The 21,200-nt window shown below is 51.9% G+C and overlaps 1 protein-coding gene across 3 annotated transcripts in view; it reads left to right on the top strand.

Moving 5' to 3' along the window:
• The window catches only part of LOC138570308 (cytosolic phospholipase A2 gamma-like), a 642,279-nt gene that overhangs the window by 571,318 nt on the left and 49,761 nt on the right, over window positions 1-21,200 (top strand). For all 3 annotated transcript variants that reach the window (XM_069649085.1, XM_069649084.1, XM_069649086.1), the window contains one exon: window positions 9,824-9,934. In XM_069649085.1, coding sequence (XP_069505186.1) covers window positions 9,824-9,934 — 111 coding nt within the window. The remainder of the gene's footprint in view (window positions 1-9,823; window positions 9,935-21,200) is intronic.

The following is a 21,200-nucleotide window of genomic DNA, read 5'->3' as shown; positions in this document are numbered from 1 at the left end:
ATAAAACGTTCTATTTGTGAAAGTCCCACCTAGCTTTCCGCAAAGCACTCAAGACACAACTCTTCATCTAACCAACTATCTGTTCTGGTATGTCCTCTAAAAGAAAATCGTTATGAACTCTGTACGTGCAGCTAAGAGACCTGTTGGTCAGATGTAACCTGCCTACTGAAAATTCCTTGCAATCTCTTGTAACAAGCGCCACGATGCCCCCGGGCTGTACGTGCGCTCTACAAATCCAACTAAATAAATAAATAAATATTTGCTCTAAAGCCTTTCATTACCGTTGAGTAACTTTTAACCAAATACAAAGATTTAAATACCTAAATTGTATTTTAGTATATTGTAAGATTGTGGAAGCGTGTGGGACAGCTGTATGGTGGCATCGCTGGATGTGTGCAGGCTGGTGGATGGCTGGATGTCTGCAGGCTGGTGGATGGCTGGATGTGTGCAGGCTGGTGGATGGCTGGATGTCTGCAGGCTGGTGGATGGCTGGATGTGTGCAGGCTGGTGGATCGCTGGATGTCTGCAGGCTGGTGGATGGCTGGATGTGTGCAGGCTGGTGGATCGCTGGATGTCTGCAGGCTGGTGGATGGCTGGATGTGTGCAGGCTGGTGGATCGCTGGATGTGTGCAGGCTGGTGGATGGCTGGATGTGTGCAGGCTGGTGGATGGCTGGATGTGTGCAGGCTGGTGGATGGCTGGATGTCTGCAGGCTGGTGGATGGCTGGATGTGTGCAGGCTGGTGGATGGCTGGATGTCTGCAGGCTGGTGGATGGCTGGATGTGTGCAGGCTGGTGGATCGCTGGATGTCTGCAGGCTGGTGGATGGCTGGATGTGTGCAGGCTGGTGGATCGCTGGATGTGTGCAGGCTGGTGGATGGCTGGATGTGTGCAGGCTGGTGGATCGCTGGATGTGTGCAGGCTGGTGGATCGCTGGATGTGTGCAGGCTGGTGGATGGCTGGATGTGTGCAGGCTGGTGGATCGCTGGATGTCTGCAGGCTGGTGGATGGCTGGATGTGTGCAGGCTGGTGGATCACTAGATGTGTGCAGGCTGGTGGATGGCTGGATGTCTGCAGGCTGGTGGATCGCTGGATGTGTGCAGGCTGGTGGATGGCTGGATGTCTGCAGGCTGGTGGATCGCTGGATGTCTGCAGGCTGGTGGATGGCTGGATGTCTGCAGGCTGGTGGATGGCTGGATGTCTGCAGGCTGGTGGATCGCTGGATGTGTGCAGGCTGGTGGATCACTAGATGTGTGCAGGCTGGTGGATGGCTGGATGTCTGCAGGCTGGTGGATGGCTGGATGACTGCAGGCTGGTGGATGGCTGGATGTCTGCAGGCTGGTGGATGGCTGGATGTGTGCAGGCTGGTGGATGGCTGGATGTGTGCAGGCTGGTGGATCGCTGGATGTGTGCAGGCTGGTGGATGGCTGGATGTGTGCAGGCTGGTGGATGGCTGGATGTCTGCAGACTGGTGGATCGCTGGATGTGTGCAGGCTGGTGGATCGCTGGATGTGTGCAGGCTGGTGGATGGCTGGATGTGTGCAGGCTGGTGGATGGCTGGATGTCTGCAGGCTGGTGGATCGCTGGATGTGTGCAGGCTGGTGGATCGCTGGATGTGTGCAGGCTGGTGGATCGCTGGATGTGTGCAGGCTGGTGGATCGCTGGATGTGTGCAGGCTGGTGGATCGCTAGATGTGTGCAGGCTGGTGGATCGCTAGATGTGTGCAGGCTGGTGGATCGCTGGATGTGTGCAGGCTGGTGGATCGCTAGATGTGTGCAGGCTTGTGGATCGCTGGATGTGTGCAGGCTGGTGGATCGCTAGATGTGTGCAGGCTGGTGGATCGCTGGATGTGTGCAGGTTGGATGGCTGGATGTGTGCAGGCTGGTGGATCGCTGGATGTGTGCAGGCTGGTGGATGGCTGGATGTGTGCAGGCTGGTGGATCGCTGGATGTGTGCAGGCTGGTGGATCGCTAGATGTGTGCAGGCTGGTGGATCGCTGGATGTGTGCAGGCTGGTGGATCGCTAGATGTGTGCAGGCTGGTGGATCGCTGGATGTGTGCAGGCTTGTGGATCGCTGGATATGTGCAGGCTGGTGGATCGCTGGATGTGTGCAGGCTGGTGGATCACTAGATGTGTGCAGGCTGGTGGATGGCTGGATGTCTGCAGGCTGGTGGATCGCTGGATGTGTGCAGGCTGGTGGATGGCTGGATGTGTGCAGGCTGGTGGATCGCTGGATGTGTGCAGGCTGGTGGATGGCTGGATGTGTGCAGGCTGGTGGATGGCTGGATGTCTGCAGGCTGGTGGATGGCTGGATGTGTGCAGGCTGGTGGATCGCTGGATGTGTGCAGGCTGGTGGATCGCTGGATGTGTGCAGGCTGGTGGATTGCTGGATGTGTGCAGGCTGGATGGCTGGATGTGTGCAGGCTGGTGGATGGCTGGATGTGTGCAGGCTGGTGGATGGCTGGATGTGTGCAGGCTGGTGGATCCCTGGATGTGTGCAGGCTGGTGGATCGCTAGATGTGTGCAGGCTGGTGGATCGCTGGATGTGTGCAGGCTGGTGGATCGCTAGATGTGTGCAGGCTGGTGGATCGCTGGATGTGTGCAGGCTTGTGGATCGCTGGATATGTGCAGGCTGGTGGATCGCTGGATGTGTGCAGGCTGGTGGATCACTAGATGTGTGCAGGCTGGTGGATGGCTGGATGTCTGCAGGCTGGTGGATCGCTGGATGTGTGCAGGCTGGTGGATCGCTGGATGTGTGCAGGCTGGTGGATCGCTGGATGTGTGCAGGCTGGTGGATGGGTGGATGTGTGCAGGCTGGTGGATGGCTGGATGTCTGCAGGCTGGTGGATCGCTGGAGGTGTGCAGGCTGGTGGATCGCTGGATGTGTGCAGGCTGGTGGATCGCTGGATGTGTGCAGGCTGGTGGATCGCTGGACAGCATTTCGCTGGTATGTGTGTTAGGTGGTACTTGTGTGTCTTAAATGCACCTTCCGAAACAATAAGTGGCACGTGTGTGGCAGTTTGTCTGCACCTGATGCATTAAACACCTCCTTTTGAAGATGTAATTAGGCCAAGGGTTGATGGCAGCATCGCCTGCATTACGGACATGCTACACTTCTGTGGGGTGAAGGCTGAAGCCGGGGATAGAAGCCGGGTCTCCTCGCTGTAAGATTAGCAATGTAGCTACAAGGCCACGCATTCTTTCTCTGCTGCACCGTGGCAAGGTAGGTAGCCACTCGCCTGTGTTTTTCACTAACTGGCTATACTTGTGTTTTTCTATCATTCACTTAAATATCAATAAAACGTTCTATTTGTGAAAGTCCCACCTAGCTTTCCGCAAAGCACTCAAGACACAACTCTTCATCTAACCAACTATCTGTTCTGGTATGTCCTCTAAAAGAAAATCGTTATGAACTCTGTACGTGCAGCTAAGAGACCTGTTGGTCAGATGTAACCTGCCTACTGAAAATTCCTTGCAATCTCTTGTAACAAGCGCCACGATGCCCCCGGGCTGTACGTGCGCTCTACAAATCCAACTAAATAAATAAATAAATATTTGCTCTAAAGCCTTTCATTACCGTTGAGTAACTTTTAACCAAATACAAAGATTTAAATACCTAAATTGTATTTTAGTATATTGTAAGATTGTGGAAGCGTGTGGGACAGCTGTATGGTGGCATCGCTGGATGTGTGCAGGCTGGTGGATGGCTGGATGTCTGCAGGCTGGTGGATGGCTGGATGTGTGCAGGCTGGTGGATGGCTGGATGTCTGCAGGCTGGTGGATGGCTGGATGTGTGCAGGCTGGTGGATCGCTGGATGTCTGCAGGCTGGTGGATGGCTGGATGTGTGCAGGCTGTGGATGTCTGGATGTGTGCAGGCTGGTGGATCACTGGATGTGTGCGGGTTGGTGGATGGCTGGATGTGTGCGGGTTGGTGGATGGCTGGATGTGTGCAGGCTGGTGGATCGCTGGATGTGTGCGGGTTGGTGGATGGCTGGATGTGTGCGGGTTGGTGGATGTCTGGATGTGTGCAGGCTGGTGGATCACTGGATGTGTGCGGGTTGGTGGATGGCTGGATGTGTGCGGGTTGGTGGATGGCTGGATGTGTGCAGGCTGGTGGATCGCTGGATGTGTGCGGGTTGGTGGATGGCTGGATGTGTGCGGGTTGGTGGATGTCTGGATGTGTTCAGGCTGGTGGATCGCTGGATGTGTGCGGGTTGGTGGATGGCTGGATGTGTGCGGGTTGGTGGATGGCTGGATGTGTGCAGGCTGGTGGATGGCTGGATGTGTGTAGGCTGGTGGATCACTGGATGTGTGCAGGTTGGTGGATCGGCAGATGTGTGCAGGGTGGTGGATCACTGGATGTGTGCGGGTTGGTGGATGGCTGGATGTGTGCGGGTTGGTGGATGGCTGGATGTGTGCAGGCTGGTGGATGGCTGGATGTGTGCAGGCTTGTGGATCGCTGGATATGTGCAGGCTGGTGGATCGCTGGATGTGTGCAGGCTGGTGGATCACTAGATGTGTGCAGGCTGGTGGATGGCTGGATGTCTGCAGGCTGGTGGATCGCTGGATGTGTGCAGGCTGGTGGATCGCTGGATGTGTGCAGGCTGGTGGATCGCTGGATGTGTGCAGGCTGGTGGATGGGTGGATGTGTGCAGGCTGGTGGATGGCTGGATGTCTGCAGGCTGGTGGATCGCTGGATGTGTGCAGGCTGGTGGATCGCTGGATGTGTGCAGGCTGGTGGATCGCTGGATGTGTGCAGGCTGGTGGATCGCTAGATGTGTGCAGGCTGGTGGATCGCTGGATGTGTGCAGGCTGGTGGATCGCTAGATGTGTGCAGGCTGGTGGATCGCTGGATGTGTGCAGGCTGGTGGATCGCTGGATGTGTGCAGGCTGGTGGATGGGTGGATGTGTGCAGGCTGGTGGATGGCTGGATGTGTGCAGGCTGGTGGATGGCTGGATGTGTGCAGGCTGGTGGATCGCTGGATGTGTGCAGGCTGGTGGATCGCTGGATGTGTGCAGGCTGGTGGATCGCTGGATGTGTGCAGGCTGGTGGATCGCTAGATGTGTGCAGGCTGGTGGATCGCTGGATGTGTGCAGGCTGGTGGATCGCTAGATGTGTGCAGGCTTGTGGATCGCTGGATGTGTGCAGGCTGGTGGATCGCTGGATGTGTGCAGGCTGGTGGATCGCTGGATGTGTGCAGGTTGGATGGCTGGATGTGTGCAGGCTGGTGGATGGCTGGATGTGTGCAGGCTGGTGGATGGCTGGATGTGTGCAGGCTGGTGGATCGCTGGATGTGTGCAGGCTGGTGGATCGCTAGATGTGTGCAGGCTTGTGGATCGCTGGATGTGTGCAGGCTGGTGGATCGCTAGATGTGTGCAGGCTGGTGGATCGCTGGATGTGTGCAGGCTGGTGGATCGCTGGATGTGTGCAGGCTGGTGGATGGCTGGATGTGTGCAGGTTGGTGGAGCGCTGGATGTGTGCAGGCTGTGGATGTCTGGATGTGTGCAGGCTGGTGGATCGCTGGATGTGTGCAGGCTGGTGGATGGCTGGATGTGTGCGGGTTGGTGGTTGGCTGGATGTGTGCAGGCTGGTGGATGGCTGGATGTGTGCGGGTTGGTGGATGGCTGGATGTGTGCGGGTTGGTGGATGTCTGGATGTGTGCAGGCTGGTGGATCGCTGGATGTGTGCGGGTTGGTGGATGGCTGGATGTGTGCGGGTTGGTGGATGGCTGGATGTGTGCAGGCTGGTGGATGGCTGGATGTGTGTAGGCTGGTGGATCACTGGATGTGTGCAGGTTGGTGGATCGGCAGATGTGTGCAGGGTGGTGGATCACTGGATGTGTGCGGGTTGGTGGATGGCTGGATGTGTGCGGGTTGGTGGATGGCTGGATGTGTGCAGGCTGGTGGATGGCTGGATGTGTGCAGGGTGGTGGATCACTGGATGTGTGCAGGCTGGTGGATGGCTGGATGTGTGCAGGTTGGTGGAGCGCTGGATGTGTGCAGGCTGTGGATGTCTGGATGTGTGCAGGCTGGTGGATCACTGGATGTGTGCGGGTTGGTGGATGGCTGGATGTGTGCGGGTTGGTGGATGGCTGGATGTGTGCAGGCTGGTGGATCGCTGGATGTGTGCGGGTTGGTGGATGGCTGGATGTGTGCGGGTTGGTGGATGTCTGGATGTGTGCAGGCTGGTGGATCGCTGGATGTGTGCGGGTTGGTGGATGGCTGGATGTGTGCGGGTTGGTGGATGGCTGGATGTGTGCAGGCTGGTGGATGGCTGGATGTGTGTAGGCTGGTGGATCACTGGATGTGTGCAGGTTGGTGGATCGGCAGATGTGTGCAGGGTGGTGGATCACTGGATGTGTGCGGGTTGGTGGATGGCTGGATGTGTGCGGGTTGGTGGATGGCTGGATGTGTGCAGGTTGGTGGATCGGCAGATGTGTGCAGGGTGGTGGATCACTGGATGTGTGCAGGTTGGTGGATCGGCAGATGTGTGCAGGGTGGTGGATCACTGGATGTGTGCAGGTTGGTGGATCGGCAGATGTGTGCAGGTTGGTGGATGGCTGGATGTGTGCAGGTTGGTGGATGGCTGGATGTGTGCAGGGTGGTGGATCACTGGATGTGTGCAGGTTGGTGGATCGGCAGATGTGTGCAGGTTGGTGGATGGCTGGATGTGTGCAGGTTGGTGGATGGCTGGATGTGTGCGGGCTGGTGGATGTCTGGATGTGTGCAGGCTGGTGGATGGCTGGATGTGTGCAGGCTGGTAGATCACTGGATGTGTGCGGGTTGGTGGATGTCTGGATGTGTGCAGGCTGGTGGATCGCTGGATGTGTGCGGGTTGGTGGATGGCTGGATGTGTGTAGGCTGGTGGATGGCTGGATGTGTGTAGGCTGGTGGATCACTGGATGTCTGCAGGCTGGTGGATGGCTGGATGTGTGCAGGCTGGTGGATGGCTGGATGTGTGTAGGCTGGTGGATCACTGGATGTGTGCAGGCTGGTGGATGGCTGGATGTGTGCAGGCTGGTGGATGGCTGGATGTGTGCGGGCTGGTGGATGTCTGGATGTGTGCAGGCTGGTGGATGGCTGGATGTGTGCAGGCTGGTAGATCACTGGATGTGTGCGGGTTGGTGGATGTCTGGATGTGTGCAGGCTGGTGGATCGCTGGATGTGTGCGGGTTGGTGGATGGCTGGATGTGTGTAGGCTGGTGGATGGCTGGATGTGTGTAGGCTGGTGGATCACTGGATGTCTGCAGGCTGGTGGATGGCTGGATGTGTGCAGGGTGGTGGATGGCTGGATGTGTGCAGGCTGGTAGATCGCTGGATGTGTGCAGGCTGGTGGATGGCTGGATGTGTGCAGGCTGGTGGATGGCTGGATGTGTGCAGGCTGGTGGATCACTGGATGTGTGCAGGCTGGTGGATCGCTGGATGTGTGCGGGTTGGTGGATGGCTGGTTGTGTGTAGGCTGGTGGATGGCTGGATGTGTGTAGGCTGGTGGATCACTGGATGTCTGCAGGCTGGTGGATGGCTGGATGTGTGCAGGCTGGTGGATGGCTGGATGTGTGTAGGCTGGTGGATCACTGGATGTGTGCAGGCTGGTGGATGGCTGGATGTGTGCAGGCTGGTGGATGGCTGGATGTGTGCGGGCTGGTGGATGTCTGGATGTGTGCAGGCTGGTGGATGGCTGGATGTGTGCAGGCTGGTAGATCACTGGATGTGTGCGGGTTGGTGGATGTCTGGATGTGTGCAGGCTGGTGGATCGCTGGATGTGTGCGGGTTGGTGGATGGCTGGATGTGTGTAGGCTGGTGGATGGCTGGATGTGTGTAGGCTGGTGGATCACTGGATGTCTGCAGGCTGGTGGATGGCTGGATGTGTGCAGGGTGGTGGATGGCTGGATGTGTGCAGGCTGGTAGATCACTGGATGTGTGCAGGCTGGTGGATGGCTGGATGTGTGCAGGCTGGTAGATCACTGGATGTGTGCAGGCTGGTGGATGGCTGGATGTGTGCAGGCTGGTAGATCACTGGATGTGTGCAGGCTGGTGGATGGCTGGATGTGTGCAGGCTGGTAGATCACTGGATGTGTGCAGGCTGGTGGATGGCTGGATGTGTGCAGGCTGGTAGATCGCTGGATGTGTGCAGGCTGGTGGATGGCTGGATGTGTGCAGGCTGGTAGATCACTGGATGTGTGCAGGCTGGTGGATGGCTGGATGTGTGCAGGCTGGTAGATCACTGGATGTGTGCAGGCTGGTGGATCGCTGGATGTGTGCAGGTTGGTGGATGGCTGGATGTGTGCAGGCTGGTGGATGGCTGGATGTGTGCAGGCTGGTGGATTGGCAGATGTGTGCAGGCTGGTGGATCGGCAGATGTGTGCAGGCTGGTGGATCGCTGGATGTGTGCAGGCTGGTGGATGGCTGGATGTGTGCAGGCTGGTGGATGGCTGGATGTGTGTAGGCTGGTGGATCACTGGATGTGTGCAGGCTGGTGGATGGCTGGATGTGTGCAGGCTGGTGGATGGCTGGATGTGTGCGGGCTGGTGGATGTCTGGATGTGTGCAGGCTGGTGGATGGCTGGATGTGTGCAGGCTGGTAGATCACTGGATGTGTGCGGGTTGGTGGATGTCTGGATGTGTGCAGGCTGGTGGATCGCTGGATGTGTGCGGGTTGGTGGATGGCTGGATGTGTGTAGGCTGGTGGATGGCTGGATGTGTGTAGGCTGGTGGATCACTGGATGTCTGCAGGCTGGTGGATGGCTGGATGTGTGCAGGGTGGTGGATGGCTGGATGTGTGCAGGCTGGTAGATCACTGGATGTGTGCAGGCTGGTGGATGGCTGGATGTGTGCAGGCTGGTAGATCACTGGATGTGTGCAGGCTGGTGGATGGCTGGATGTGTGCAGGCTGGTAGATCACTGGATGTGTGCAGGCTGGTGGATGGCTGGATGTGTGCAGGCTGGTAGATCACTGGATGTGTGCAGGCTGGTGGATGGCTGGATGTGTGCAGGCTGGTAGATCACTGGATGTGTGCAGGCTGGTGGATGGCTGGATGTGTGCAGGCTGGTAGATCACTGGATGTGTGCAGGCTGGTGGATGGCTGGATGTGTGCAGGCTGGTAGATCACTGGATGTGTGCAGGCTGGTGGATCGCTGGATGTGTGCAGGTTGGTGGATGGCTGGATGTGTGCAGGCTGGTGGATGGCTGGATGTGTGCAGGCTGGTGGATCGTCAGATGTGTGCAGGCTGGTGGATGGCTGGATGTGTGCGGGTTGGTGGATGTCTGGATGTGTGCAGGCTGGTGGATCACTGGATGTGTGCAGGTTGGTGGATCGGCAGATGTGTGCAGGGTGGTGGATCACTGGATGTGTGCAGGGTGGTGGATCACTGGATGTGTGCGGGTTGGTGGATGTCTGGATGTGTGCAGGCTGGTGGATCACTGGATGTGTGTAGGCTGGTGGATCACTGGATGTGTGCAGGTTGGTGGATCGGCAGATGTGTGCAGGGTGGTGGATCACTGGATGTGTGCAGGCTGGTGGATCGGCAGATGTGTGCAGGCTGGTGGATGGCTGGATGTGTGCAGGCTGGTGGATGGCTGGATGTGTGTGGGCTGGTGGATGGCTGGATGTGTGTGGGTTGGTGGATGGCTGGATGTGTGCAGGCTGGTGGATGGCTGGATGTGTGCAGGCTGGAAGAGCCCCCAAGCATGTGCTTGAGAGTAAATTGCTGCCCTGGGGCACAGACTATATCCTGAAAAGGAGCAGCTGTTTTTTCTGGCCTGTAATGTGTTATTAGACTATTATTTAACCATCTTTTTATGTCACTTTCTACCTCTTTGAACAGTAATATCAACATTGTACGAGAAGACGTTGTTAGTCGCCAAACTCATGAAATGCCTCATTTTCTGGCAATGGGGGACCACCCACAACTACCTTTACAAATGCAGCTCCCAAGGTACTATTATCTTGCCTTTTTGAATTTTTGTGAAAATGTGTCATGGTTACATGTGCCCTTCTAACAAAAGTAACAAAGTGTCATGCCAGTTTTGCAGGGATGGCTTCATAGCTATGTCGACTTCAGCCCCGGTTGCCTGCTTCGCTCTGCTTTTTCATGGGAGAGAAAGAAAGGGAGAGAGGAGAGAGTGTGCACGTGAATGTGTGTGCGCACGTATGCGTGCTGTGCAGGGGGCTGGAGGTGTAGTTTGGCTGGCATGCCTTGCATTTGATCTTCGTGCCAGGGTGGAAAGGGTTAGCACCCGGAAGTGCCTGAAGTGTTGTGCTGTTGTGCTGGGTGGCGGGTGTGCGAGTGGGTATTTTCATCCCAATGTAGACCTTATTTTGGATTATATCTCAATTGGGACAGACACCCTGGCTTTCGCCTTACTCAAACATGGTATTTTCTTTTGCCTTCTAACTCCTCTTAACCATCTGTGTATTCCGGCTACTGCCACATAGATTACTCGTGATTACACGACTGTGCACTCTCTGCTTGCCCTCCATTTTTGGTGAATATGCTGGGTAGTGCTGTATTATGAAGTGGTAGATGCACTGAACCATTGATTGTGTCTAATTCTTCTGAAGGCACCAACACTCCGCAGGAAGTTACTGCAACTACTGTAATTATTGACCAATTAAAGAACGAGGGACGTGAGGCCCTAACACGGGAGAGTGTAACGTACAACCCATGTGGGGCTGAATCCCTGTTACTCCAAGTACCTCTGGGTGGAGGGAATGCACGTGATCCAGAGAATGTACCCAACGCTATAGCGCAAGTTCATGCTCCATTAGAAGCACTATCGTGCTCCCAGGACTGCACTTATTCCCTCAAAGAAGTGAATTTACAGTGAAAAACTATGCTGATCCTTATGGTAGGTGAAGCTTGCCCCCTGAAAGTACCTCCCACTCCCTAAATTCAATGGACCTCCACTTCTATCCCATTAATGATGTTTCCATTCTTACCCTGCGGTGGTGGGAGAACTAGATAAACCTATAAGGCTATCCCTTGGCTCCTTCACTCCGCGTCAGGGTCTATTGAATCGGGTGGAGGAAGTGGCGCTCTATTCACGTGACAACCCCCGGGTACAAATACCAAGGACCACTACTGCCTCAATGATTTCGAGGAACAATCACAGGGGCTTGTTGATACCACTTACTCCAAATCCGGGTCTCTCTCCCGGATGGTCTCTCTCCCATCCGTACTGAAAACATCACTTCGTATAACGACGATAGACCACGCAGTTTGCCTTTACCAATGTACAGGCTGATTATAGTACGGGAGTTAATAAGCATGAGGGACACGACTCCCCCCAGAGTGTCCAAAAGGTGTCCACGGTTCCCCCAACCCTAGGACAAGTTGCCCCTCAGGAACTGGAGGAGCCATATTCTTTCCCAGTGATCATCAGAATATTGGATCTCCTCGATAAGGGACATGATGTAACCCACCTAGAGATTAGAGAAATTAAGATCGCAATCGCCAATATTCTATCTAAAAGTTATCCTTTAGAGGGGTTTTTTATGGCAAGAGAAACCTGCAGGCAACTGGATAATGAATTTCGTGAGGACGTAAAGGAGCATTTGTTTTCTTCCTGTTGTAATGTTCCATCTAAGCCTCTCTCTATGAATCAAGCTTCACAGACCGATTTAATGGTTCCTATTATCGCCAATCCGCCTACACATGCCGTCACTCATGATGCCGCTTGCACGGCCATCAAGGGCAATTTGCCTGATATAGAATCCTTCATGGTCTCTGTGGCGCGTCTTTCACAGGAAATGAAGGACACGATTCAAGACATGAAGGATATAAAAGCCCATATATTGGAAGGCAGATCTAGCAATGGTTTGGACTTTTATGCCTCCGAGAGGAATGTAAGCTTAACAATTGGCAACGACGCTTTCCATCCAAACAGCCCTACAGCACTCACAGATTTCATTGAGAGTGCTGAATTAGACGCTAAAAACTTCAACAAGTCAATGATGCCCCTGTCACGTCGACATAACCGCTTATTGAGGAGAGCAGAAAAACGTAGGGCAAATAGAAAGAAATCTAAGGACCCTCCCACCAAGAAAACAATCACACATGTCTCCCACATCTTCATGACTACATAAGGTGTGTTTGAAGAATTCCCAGGTTATTCAAACTGAGGAGGAAACAATCGACTCAATTAAGTGAAGAAAGTCGCTTGAATTTATTGCCAAACGGTAGCAATACTCCAGTAACGACTCAGGATGTTAGTTGTATGAGATCCACTGGTAACAAAAATGAAGCTGAAACTCAGAAAGGAGTATTTAATAAAGAAGGCCCCGCTAATACTGGTGCAGATCTAAGAGTGGACAAGTTAATTCCAAAGTCCACGCTTAAATCTGATCCGTCTCAATCCTTATTGTCCAACTCCTTTCCTAGTCAGAGTGGTAAACATGTGGCTGTGGGATTGCTCCTTCCTTCTGCCACAACTAAACAAGAAGTTGCACTTCACCCTCAATCTCTACTACAAAACTCCAAAATCTCTGCCAGGTCTTTTGCTGAGGTCTCTAGTCCTGACCAACCACGCACTTCAGTATTGCCTTGGCTAGGTTTGGATCATCCACCAGCCCGGCCTGAGGTTAGTGCACTGGTGGAATTAACTAAAGAAATGGCCTCAGGTTTGACCGGTTCAGATACAAATGCCTCAGGATTGACTAGGAGACATTGCACAGGATGAATTGATGCATTTGACAAAATAACCTCATACCCTGTCCCTCTCTGAGTCGTTAATGTGGACTTTTCTAGAATCGTGAAGACTGCATTATCCATATACAATTTCAATGGGCAACCCATTGTAATGCTCAAAGACATTTGAATCGCAAAAGCAGCTGATGCTAAAGCTTGCTCACAAGGGAACTGTCCATGCATCACTGGGTCTAGGTGTCCACTTAAATACGCCAAAGGTCTGTGGCCTAACAATGTTTGCTGGCTGAGGACTGCTGTCATCACCTGCCCATTTGAATGGTAAAACAGATTAAATGGCTTCTTGTAATTTGGGGTTGCTGTTAGGCAGAAACCTGTGCAGTTCCCTCTGGGACCACTGCAAAAGATTTAGGACTACAGGTGTTTGGCAGTAAACCCACTTGGTAGATTTTCCTGGTAGCTGTGGCTGAGCAGTCAGACCTCCCTCAAGAAGAGTTAGGCAGTATACAGAGTATTCACAATAGGTCAAGAGAACACAGTAGAACAAGTAAACACTGACCAGGGCTTGGTGTAAAAGAGATATAATTATTTATTTAAAACCACATCTAGAAAAACACACAGGCACTAATCGTAAGCAATTAAAAAACACGGTCACTAAAAGATATACACTCCCTTAAAAGAATATTAGACAAGTCTTAAGTAAAGCTCCACTTATTTTCAGACAGCGGTGAGCGCTTAACGTAGATGGCACTCTAATAGTTTGTTTTAAAAAGGGAGAGAATAGCAGAGAACAAGTTGAAACAGATCCCAACACTTTTACCAGAACATGACAAGAGAGAAAGGCAAAGTAAAACCGTGAAGTTAGAGTTCAAGAGGCCGTACCCACTTTCAGAGAATCTAAACGAAATGTGTCCAAGGTCACATGGTTGCAGTGCACGAAAGTCTTGTAAAGGTTCAAAAAAAGGAGTTGGACCAACGACAGGGACCAGTTAGATGGTCAAGGCAGCCAGCCCAGTCCAGAAGGTTAAGGGGTTATTATTACCTTGTAGCAATCTTTAGAAAGGGAGGCCTGTTGGACACGGTACCTTAAAGTGTTGAGAACACTCCAGCGGGGGCAGTTGTTCCTGTCAGCGGATGCAAGTCGGTGCTTCATCCGGGGGAAGAGAGGATCTCGTCGAATAGGAAGACAGGAGTCCGTTGCACTGCCAGGGAAGAAACCAGCCACAGAGTTTCTCAGGTACAAGGAGCGGTCCGGTGATTCGCGGTTCAGTGGTGAGTGGCTATCCGGCTGCCGGGGTGCTTGGCACGGGCAGTTCGACCACAAACCGGGCTGGGGTGCAAAGAAAGAAAGGTAAACTGGTTGTGCCCACCAGTCAGGGGAAGAAGCCTCTCCAGCCGGGAGAACTTCTCTGTCGTCGGGAAGTGGTGAGTCGGTTCTGCAGGGCTCCACTGGGGGTGTCGTCGTGGTAGGTCGGCTCAGCTTCTCCCTCGTCGGATTCTCAGGTCCTGTGGCGACTTCTGAAGTTCCAGTCCCCAAAGCCCTGCTTTATGCAGAAAACCCCCATTGACTCAGCCTAGCTGTCAATCAAACATGCTAAGTGGTGAGCCAGCCGGCTCACCACTTGGGCCAATCACACAAGAGTGCGACTTGAGTTACCAAGGTAACTCAGTCCAGGGTGCCTAAACCCCCTACCAGACCCCCTGTGGTACCCAGACAGAGTGGCACCACTTTTGGAGGCTTCTGTGGAGAAGCCCGCTAAAAAGTGGAACAAAGGGCTCGACTTGGGTTGGAGTCAAAGAAGAGAACACAAACGCCATTTTAGAATCGAGTCTTGGCAAAAAATACCAACCGGAGAATTAATATTAATTAAATAAACTGGCGGTATGTTCGAGGCTATGAGAATTAAATAATTAAAGTTGGTAGCCTCGAACAATGGGAAAATCCCATAGGAAAATATTCGCGTTCGAATATAAAAAGTAGTTTCCACTGCCACCAGCTAAAACTCGATCAGGGGGGACGGAGTCGTGCCCCCTCGACTAACAGACCCCGGGGCAATCGAATTGCCCCGACCAGTATGTCCACAATATGATGGTTTGTACTGGTTTCTGTTAATAATTTGGGACTAGTAAAGCCAATGGTGACTTTACATGCCCTGGGAGACAGTAGTCAGTCCCAGGGTATGGAGTCTATGGTGGGGTGTCACTATGACACCCCTGTGTTACTGCATGGAGGGTGCGGTGTTACACACATAGGAAAAATACATGATACCCTATGGAGTAAAGGACGCCACAGCCCATAAAACACATTACTAGTCAAAGGAATACCATAAATTATGTCCAAGAGTGGGAGAAAAAGAGTCTCACTCTTGGCAGGAGGAAAAAAACAAACTCCAGAAATTCAGCAAAGCTGCTGGGGGACTCACTAGGTTAGGAAATTCAGCCTAAAGAGAGAATTCTCCCTAACAGTTGCCAAGACCAGAGCATTGCTGATCGCAGCCTTGAGTTCCCAAAAGCAAGTTACCATTTCTTCAGAGCTTTCTATCGGACCGTCACCTTCTGTGCTCCCTTGATTCCATGCAGTAAGGGCCTCAAGTAACTAGAGTAATCAAACATCCATGATCTACAATAGTTAGAGCCCCAGAAACTGAACTGCGGTGGCTCTCTGGTATTACTTTTCTTCCTGCAGCTGACATTTCTTGCCCCAAATATTCTACCTCTGTCTGGCAGTACTGTCATTTCTCTTTTTTAACTTTGCACCTCTTCTCCCCACGCAGGGTGAGTAGTGTTATTGAGGCTATTCAACACTGCTCCTCTCAAATGTGACAGACTAATGGATCATCCACACACAATTACGGTACTGAACACATGTAAGTTCCCCATATTCATCTGAACCACCCTATTAAAGACATTCAGAGATTCACAGTACCCCTGGGGCAACATTGTGTGCTCAAATCTCTGACCACGATACATAAACGCAGTGAGGTACTGAGAATCAGGGTATAAGTAAACAGAGAAAAATGCATTTTTGAAACCGATAAATGGGTTCACCGAGTAGGGATGTTACAGAGAATGGTGCCAGGATTTGGTACCACTGGAAATTCCACCTTAACAATATTAGTGAGGGGGGTGCAAATCCTTGACCATCCTCCAGCTTGACCCCTTTGCCTTCGGCACAGGGTAGATAGCCGTATTGCATGGGGATACAAATGTTTGTATTACGCCTGGCTTATACAGTGCCATAATGGTCTCATAAATCCCTTTGTCTGCCTATCTAGACTTTGGGTACTGCTTAACGCCTGCTAATATTGCACCGGGTTTCAATTGTATTCGCACTGCTCCAACACTCTTTAGCAGCCCCAGATCATGAGGATTACTGGTCCACAAATGGTTCGGCACCTTTCCCAAATCCTTCTTCCAAAATGGCAATGTACTTTTAATGATGAGCATAGTCTGTCGTACTTCCCTCTGCTCTATCGCTACCTGCCAATGCACCCCAATTTCAAAGACCATCTCTCCTGCATCTTCAGTGTCTTCAAACAATTGCTTGTCGGACACATCCCTATGCACCACTCTCCGACTTCCTCATCTGTACCTGAGAGAACCACCCTGTTCTTCTTGATCACTACAGCCTCTAAGAGAATCATAACTATGGTGCCCGGTGTTACCTCCTGTGGCACAACAGGCAGAAATAAAAACTCAGTCTGATTTCTGATCCCCGTGACCCAACACAACAAAACCATCAACCCATAAAGCAACAGTGTTGTATGTACGGAAACACCTCTAATCGCGCTGTCACTACAATAGCCCTGAAAATGCACTACTTCCCTTACCGGACACAACCCCTGAGTCGAGCATACAATTCCTTCCTCCGTGAAAGCAATTGGCATCTGTAGCTTGCTCAGGATGTCCCTTCCCAAAGGATTTGCTGAGGTGTCCGTACAATAAAACAAAGGGGCTCATAAATTATGATTACCTACCTTAATACGAAGATCTTCAGTATAACGAACCGATGGGCTAGCCCAAATGAATTCCTGTGTGTCCATTGATATGCCTGACCAGTGTAACTCACCTTCTTTAATGCAAGATGTTGTAGCCCCTGTGTCAACCATAAATGAGAACGTTCAGTCAACTACCTGCACACCTATCCGGGGTTCCTTGTCCGATTCGGTGGTAACGGACAAGACTGGACACATTAGAGACCCCTGTCAGCTGTCCTACTCGTGGTACATATTGGTACCAGGGAGAGTAAATGGGTTTCCTTCAAAAACACTTGCTCGTGTGTAGTGAGTAACGGTTCCTTGGGGTAAAGGATTCTTGTCCTATGTCTGCACCGATGCTTGTCCTGGCATGGTCGTCAGGATCCCAAAGGCCTGTACAGCCCCAGTCGCTGGGTTCTGTTCAACCCATGCCTGCTGCAATTGCACAGAGTCTGGGGCATATGGCAGGGCTGTGGTTTGCATCTGTTGTGCTCCCATGTAAAAGTACTACAGTCGGTCATGACAATCTCGTGACACATGTCCCAACCTTCCACACAACCAACACTGAATCCCATAGAACCCTCCAGAATGATTTCCCATCAGCCCATTAAACCAAGGACCTATTCCTCTGAAGCTGCTGAATAACCCACTTCCTCGTGGAAATCCTCGCCTGCCCCTCGGAAACCCTCTCATCTGCCTTAGACTGGGGACATACCTGTGTCATACCCAAATTACTGTGTCCCTGTTGTCCTTCTTGCCCTGCTGCCCCTCGATAGAACTGGTAATTACTGCCACTTCTAGACAGATGTTTGCCGATTTATTTGTGTAGTGCTGAGTGGTGCAGTCTGGCAGCAAGTCTGTTTCCACTCTCTATCCTGTGAAGGTGGAGCTGTAAATCAAGACCCTAATCCTCATGGAGCAAGCCACGGAGTGATGCTGAGTGGTGCAGTCTGGCAGTCTGCGGAGCTGGGATGCTGTGGACTTCAATCAGATCTGCTGAATGACAGAATAAACTCCAATTACTCTCAACTGTTGGAGAGCCTGCAAGCGAAAATTGTTGAGTGAATTGTTTCCTGCTCTCTGTGTTCGATCCCTATTCCCAAGTACCGGTGGTGCCCGTCCTGACTTACACCTACGCCCCCGCTTGACACACTTCATATTATTGGTGCATGACTCTCTTTTCTACATGGCTTGGAAAAACAGACAACGTTTCATTCCGCTGAAGGGCCCATGCAGTTTGTGGCTTCGGCAATGTTACTAATGACTCTGTGGAAATCCAAGATCCCCTCAGGGACATTGAGGCGATATCTGATATCTGAATCCGCTATGACAATTGACCGCGATATTCCAAGTCGCAGGTCTGATATATTGCAACCCTTTAAGCACCCGCCTATCGTTAACTACTATAATGAAGGGTTTAGTGGGGCCGGTGCAGGAGCTGGAGGATATTCGACCTCACCCCTACCTATGGAGGAGTCGAATAAGTCAAAGATGAAGACACAGGTCTAACAGCGTCCTGGTGCGAGTACCGCGAATGGGACGAATACAGCAATATCTCGAAATCTCCAACTACAAGCCAAATAAAGGATCTCATGAGGCAAGAGGGGTCTGAGGTTAATCCTAATGGCTCAGCTAATGTCTTCGAAGTTGTGCAGAAGATAAAGAATCCCCATTCCTCTACTTTTTGGCAGAACTGCTGAGGTTACACAGAGGAGTATGTTGATCTAGAGGACGTTTTCGCACGCCTTGATTCCCCTGACTATATGCAAAACAAGCGTGATGAACCGGTTGAATTGGAAATGTGCCCTTTCATGGGTCACCTGGCTGTGTGGTGGTAGATGTGGTAGTCACATGTCATCACCATGTTGCACAGGGAATAGGAAATGGGTCACCTGGCTGTTTGGTGGTACATGTGGTAGTCACATGTCATCACATGTTGCACAGAGAATATGGAATGGGTCACCTGGCTGTGTGGTGGCACATGTGGTGCCCACATGCCATCACTGTGTTGCATAGGGAATATGCAATGGGTCACCTGGCTGTGTGGTGGCACATGTGTTAGTCACATGTCATCACCATGTTGTACAGGTAATAGGAAATGGGTCACCTGGCTTTGTTGTGGCACATGTGGTAGTCACATGGCATCACCATGTTGCACAGGGAGTATGGGATGGGTCACCTGGCTGTGCATTGGCACATGTGGTAGTCACATGTCATCACCATGATCACAGGGAACATGAAATAGGTCACCTGGCTCTGTGGTGGTACATGTGGTCGTCACATGTCATCACAATGTTGCACAGGGAATATGAAATGGGTCACCTGGTTGTGTGGTGGTACACGTGGTAGTCATGGCATCACCGTGTTGCACAGGGAATATGAAATGGGCCACCTGGCTTTGTGATGGTACATGTGGAAGTCACATGTCATCACTATATTGCATGGATACACCAGGGGGTATACCTGGTGATTTGCTTAAAGTTGTGGGACATGTGGTGGTCGGTGTTGCAAGAGGAATATGCCATGGGTCACCTGGCTGTGTGGTGGTACATGTGGTGGCCACATGGCATCACCATTTTGCACAGGAAACCTGCAATGGGTCACCTGGCTGTGTGGTGGTACATGTGGTGGCCAGTTTTGCAAACGGAATATGCCATGGGTCACATGGCGATGTGGGATCGAAGGTCATCTGGCTGTCCCAACAACAGTTAGGTGCAACCTATATTCTGGGTAACTTGTGCACACCCCATGGGTATATTGTCCACTTGGTGTTGTCAAGATGTGACTTTGACTGATATTTCATGGCCATCTTGACCATGATGGACTCCCCATATCATTCAGTGGCCTCGGGCTCCTTTATTTCTCTTTTCCTATCACTGAAGTGCCCACACAAAGATACTGTGCCCTTTTGCATCTGTGTCAGGAGATATGATATGATATTTATAACGTGCCTGTACACAAGCTTGTGTGTTGCTGGACAAGTGCACTGTGGGACACATACTGTCTGTTAGGGAGAATTCTCTGTTTAGGCTGAATTTCCTAACCTAGTGAGTCCCCCAGCAGCTTTGCTGGATTTCTGGAGTTTGTTTTTTTCCATCCTGCCAAGAGTGAGACTCTTTTTCTCCCACTCTTGGACATGAATGTGGTTAATTCCTTTGAATGTCAATGTGTTCTATGAGCTATGGGGTCTTTTACTCCATAGGGTCTCATATGTTTTACTATGTGTGTTACACCGCACCCTTCGTGCCGTAACACTGGGGCGTCCTAGAGTATCCCCACCATAGACTCCATACCCTGGGACTGACTACTGTCTCCCAGGGCATGTAAAGTCACCATTGGCTTTACTAGATCTAAATTTACTAACAGAACTAGTACAAACCATCCTATTGTGGACGTACTAGTAGGGGTAATTCGATTACTCCTGGGTCTGTTATTCGAGGGGGCACTGTCCCGTCCCCCCTCCTCGAGTTTTGGCTGGTGGCAGTGGAAACTACTCGTTATATTCGACCCCGAATATAACCCTATGGGATTCTTCCCATTGTTGGAGGTTAATACTCTTTCTCGTTAATCTATAGCATACCACCGGTTTATTTATCTTAAATAAATCTATCGGTTGGTATTTTCTGCCAGAACTCGGTTTTTAAAATGGCGTCTGTGTTCGTCTCTGTGACTCCTAAACCAAAGGTTGAGCCCTTTGTTCCACTTTTGGCAGGCTTCTGCACAGAGGCCCTCCAAAGTGGTGCCATTCCGTCTGGGTACCACAGGGGGTGTGGGAGGGGGTTTAGGCACCCTGGACTGAGTTGCCTTGCCAACTCCGGTCGCACTCTGGTGTGATTGGCCCTAGTGGTAAGCCACCCCGCTCACCACTTAGCGTGTTTTGATTGACAGCTAGGCTGAATAAATGGGGATTTTCTGCATAAAAGCAGGGCTTTTGGGACTGGATCTTCAGAAGTCGCCACAGGACCTAAGAATCCAATGAGGGTAAAGCTGAGCCGACCTGCAACGACGACACCTCCGGTGGAGCCCTGCTGAACCGTCTCACCACTTCCCGACGACAGAGGAGATCTCCCGGCCGGATAGTCTTCTTCCCCTGACTGGTGGGAACAACCAGTCCCCTTTGCTTATTTTCTTCGTTCCAGGACGTAGTGGTCGAATTGCCCGTGCAGAGCACCCCGGCAACCGGATAGCCACTAACCCCTGTACCGCGACCAAAAGGTGGTGCCTTGTGACGGAGCACTCTGCGGCTGGTCTCTTCCCTGGTGTTGCAACGATCTTCAACTTTCCTTCGATGACGAGAGCCCCTCTTCTCTTGGCAAAGCCCCGACTTGCATCCACCACCAGGAACAACTGCCCCCGCCGGAGCTGTCTCTCCACAAACAAGGTACCGTGTCCGCCTGGCTTCCCTTGTGTCGGTTAGCGTGAGGTGTCTTAATCCTCGCCTCTCCATTGGGTCGCCTCCAAGCCTTCTTAACTTTCTGTTCTGAACTGGTCCAATCTTTCTATAACAATTTGCGACAAAGACTCGAAGTGCATTTCCACTGTGATACTTTTTGGGACATATCGCCTTGCCTCTCTCCGAG

Source organism: Ambystoma mexicanum, chromosome 2q (assembly GCF_040938575.1).
Source record: "Ambystoma mexicanum isolate Mex_15411 chromosome 2q, UKY_AmexF1_1, whole genome shotgun sequence".
NCBI lineage: Eukaryota > Metazoa > Chordata > Amphibia > Caudata > Ambystomatidae > Ambystoma > Ambystoma mexicanum.
The sequence above is the reverse complement of the archived record's forward strand: the minus strand, read 5'-3'. Positions and strand labels throughout refer to the sequence as shown.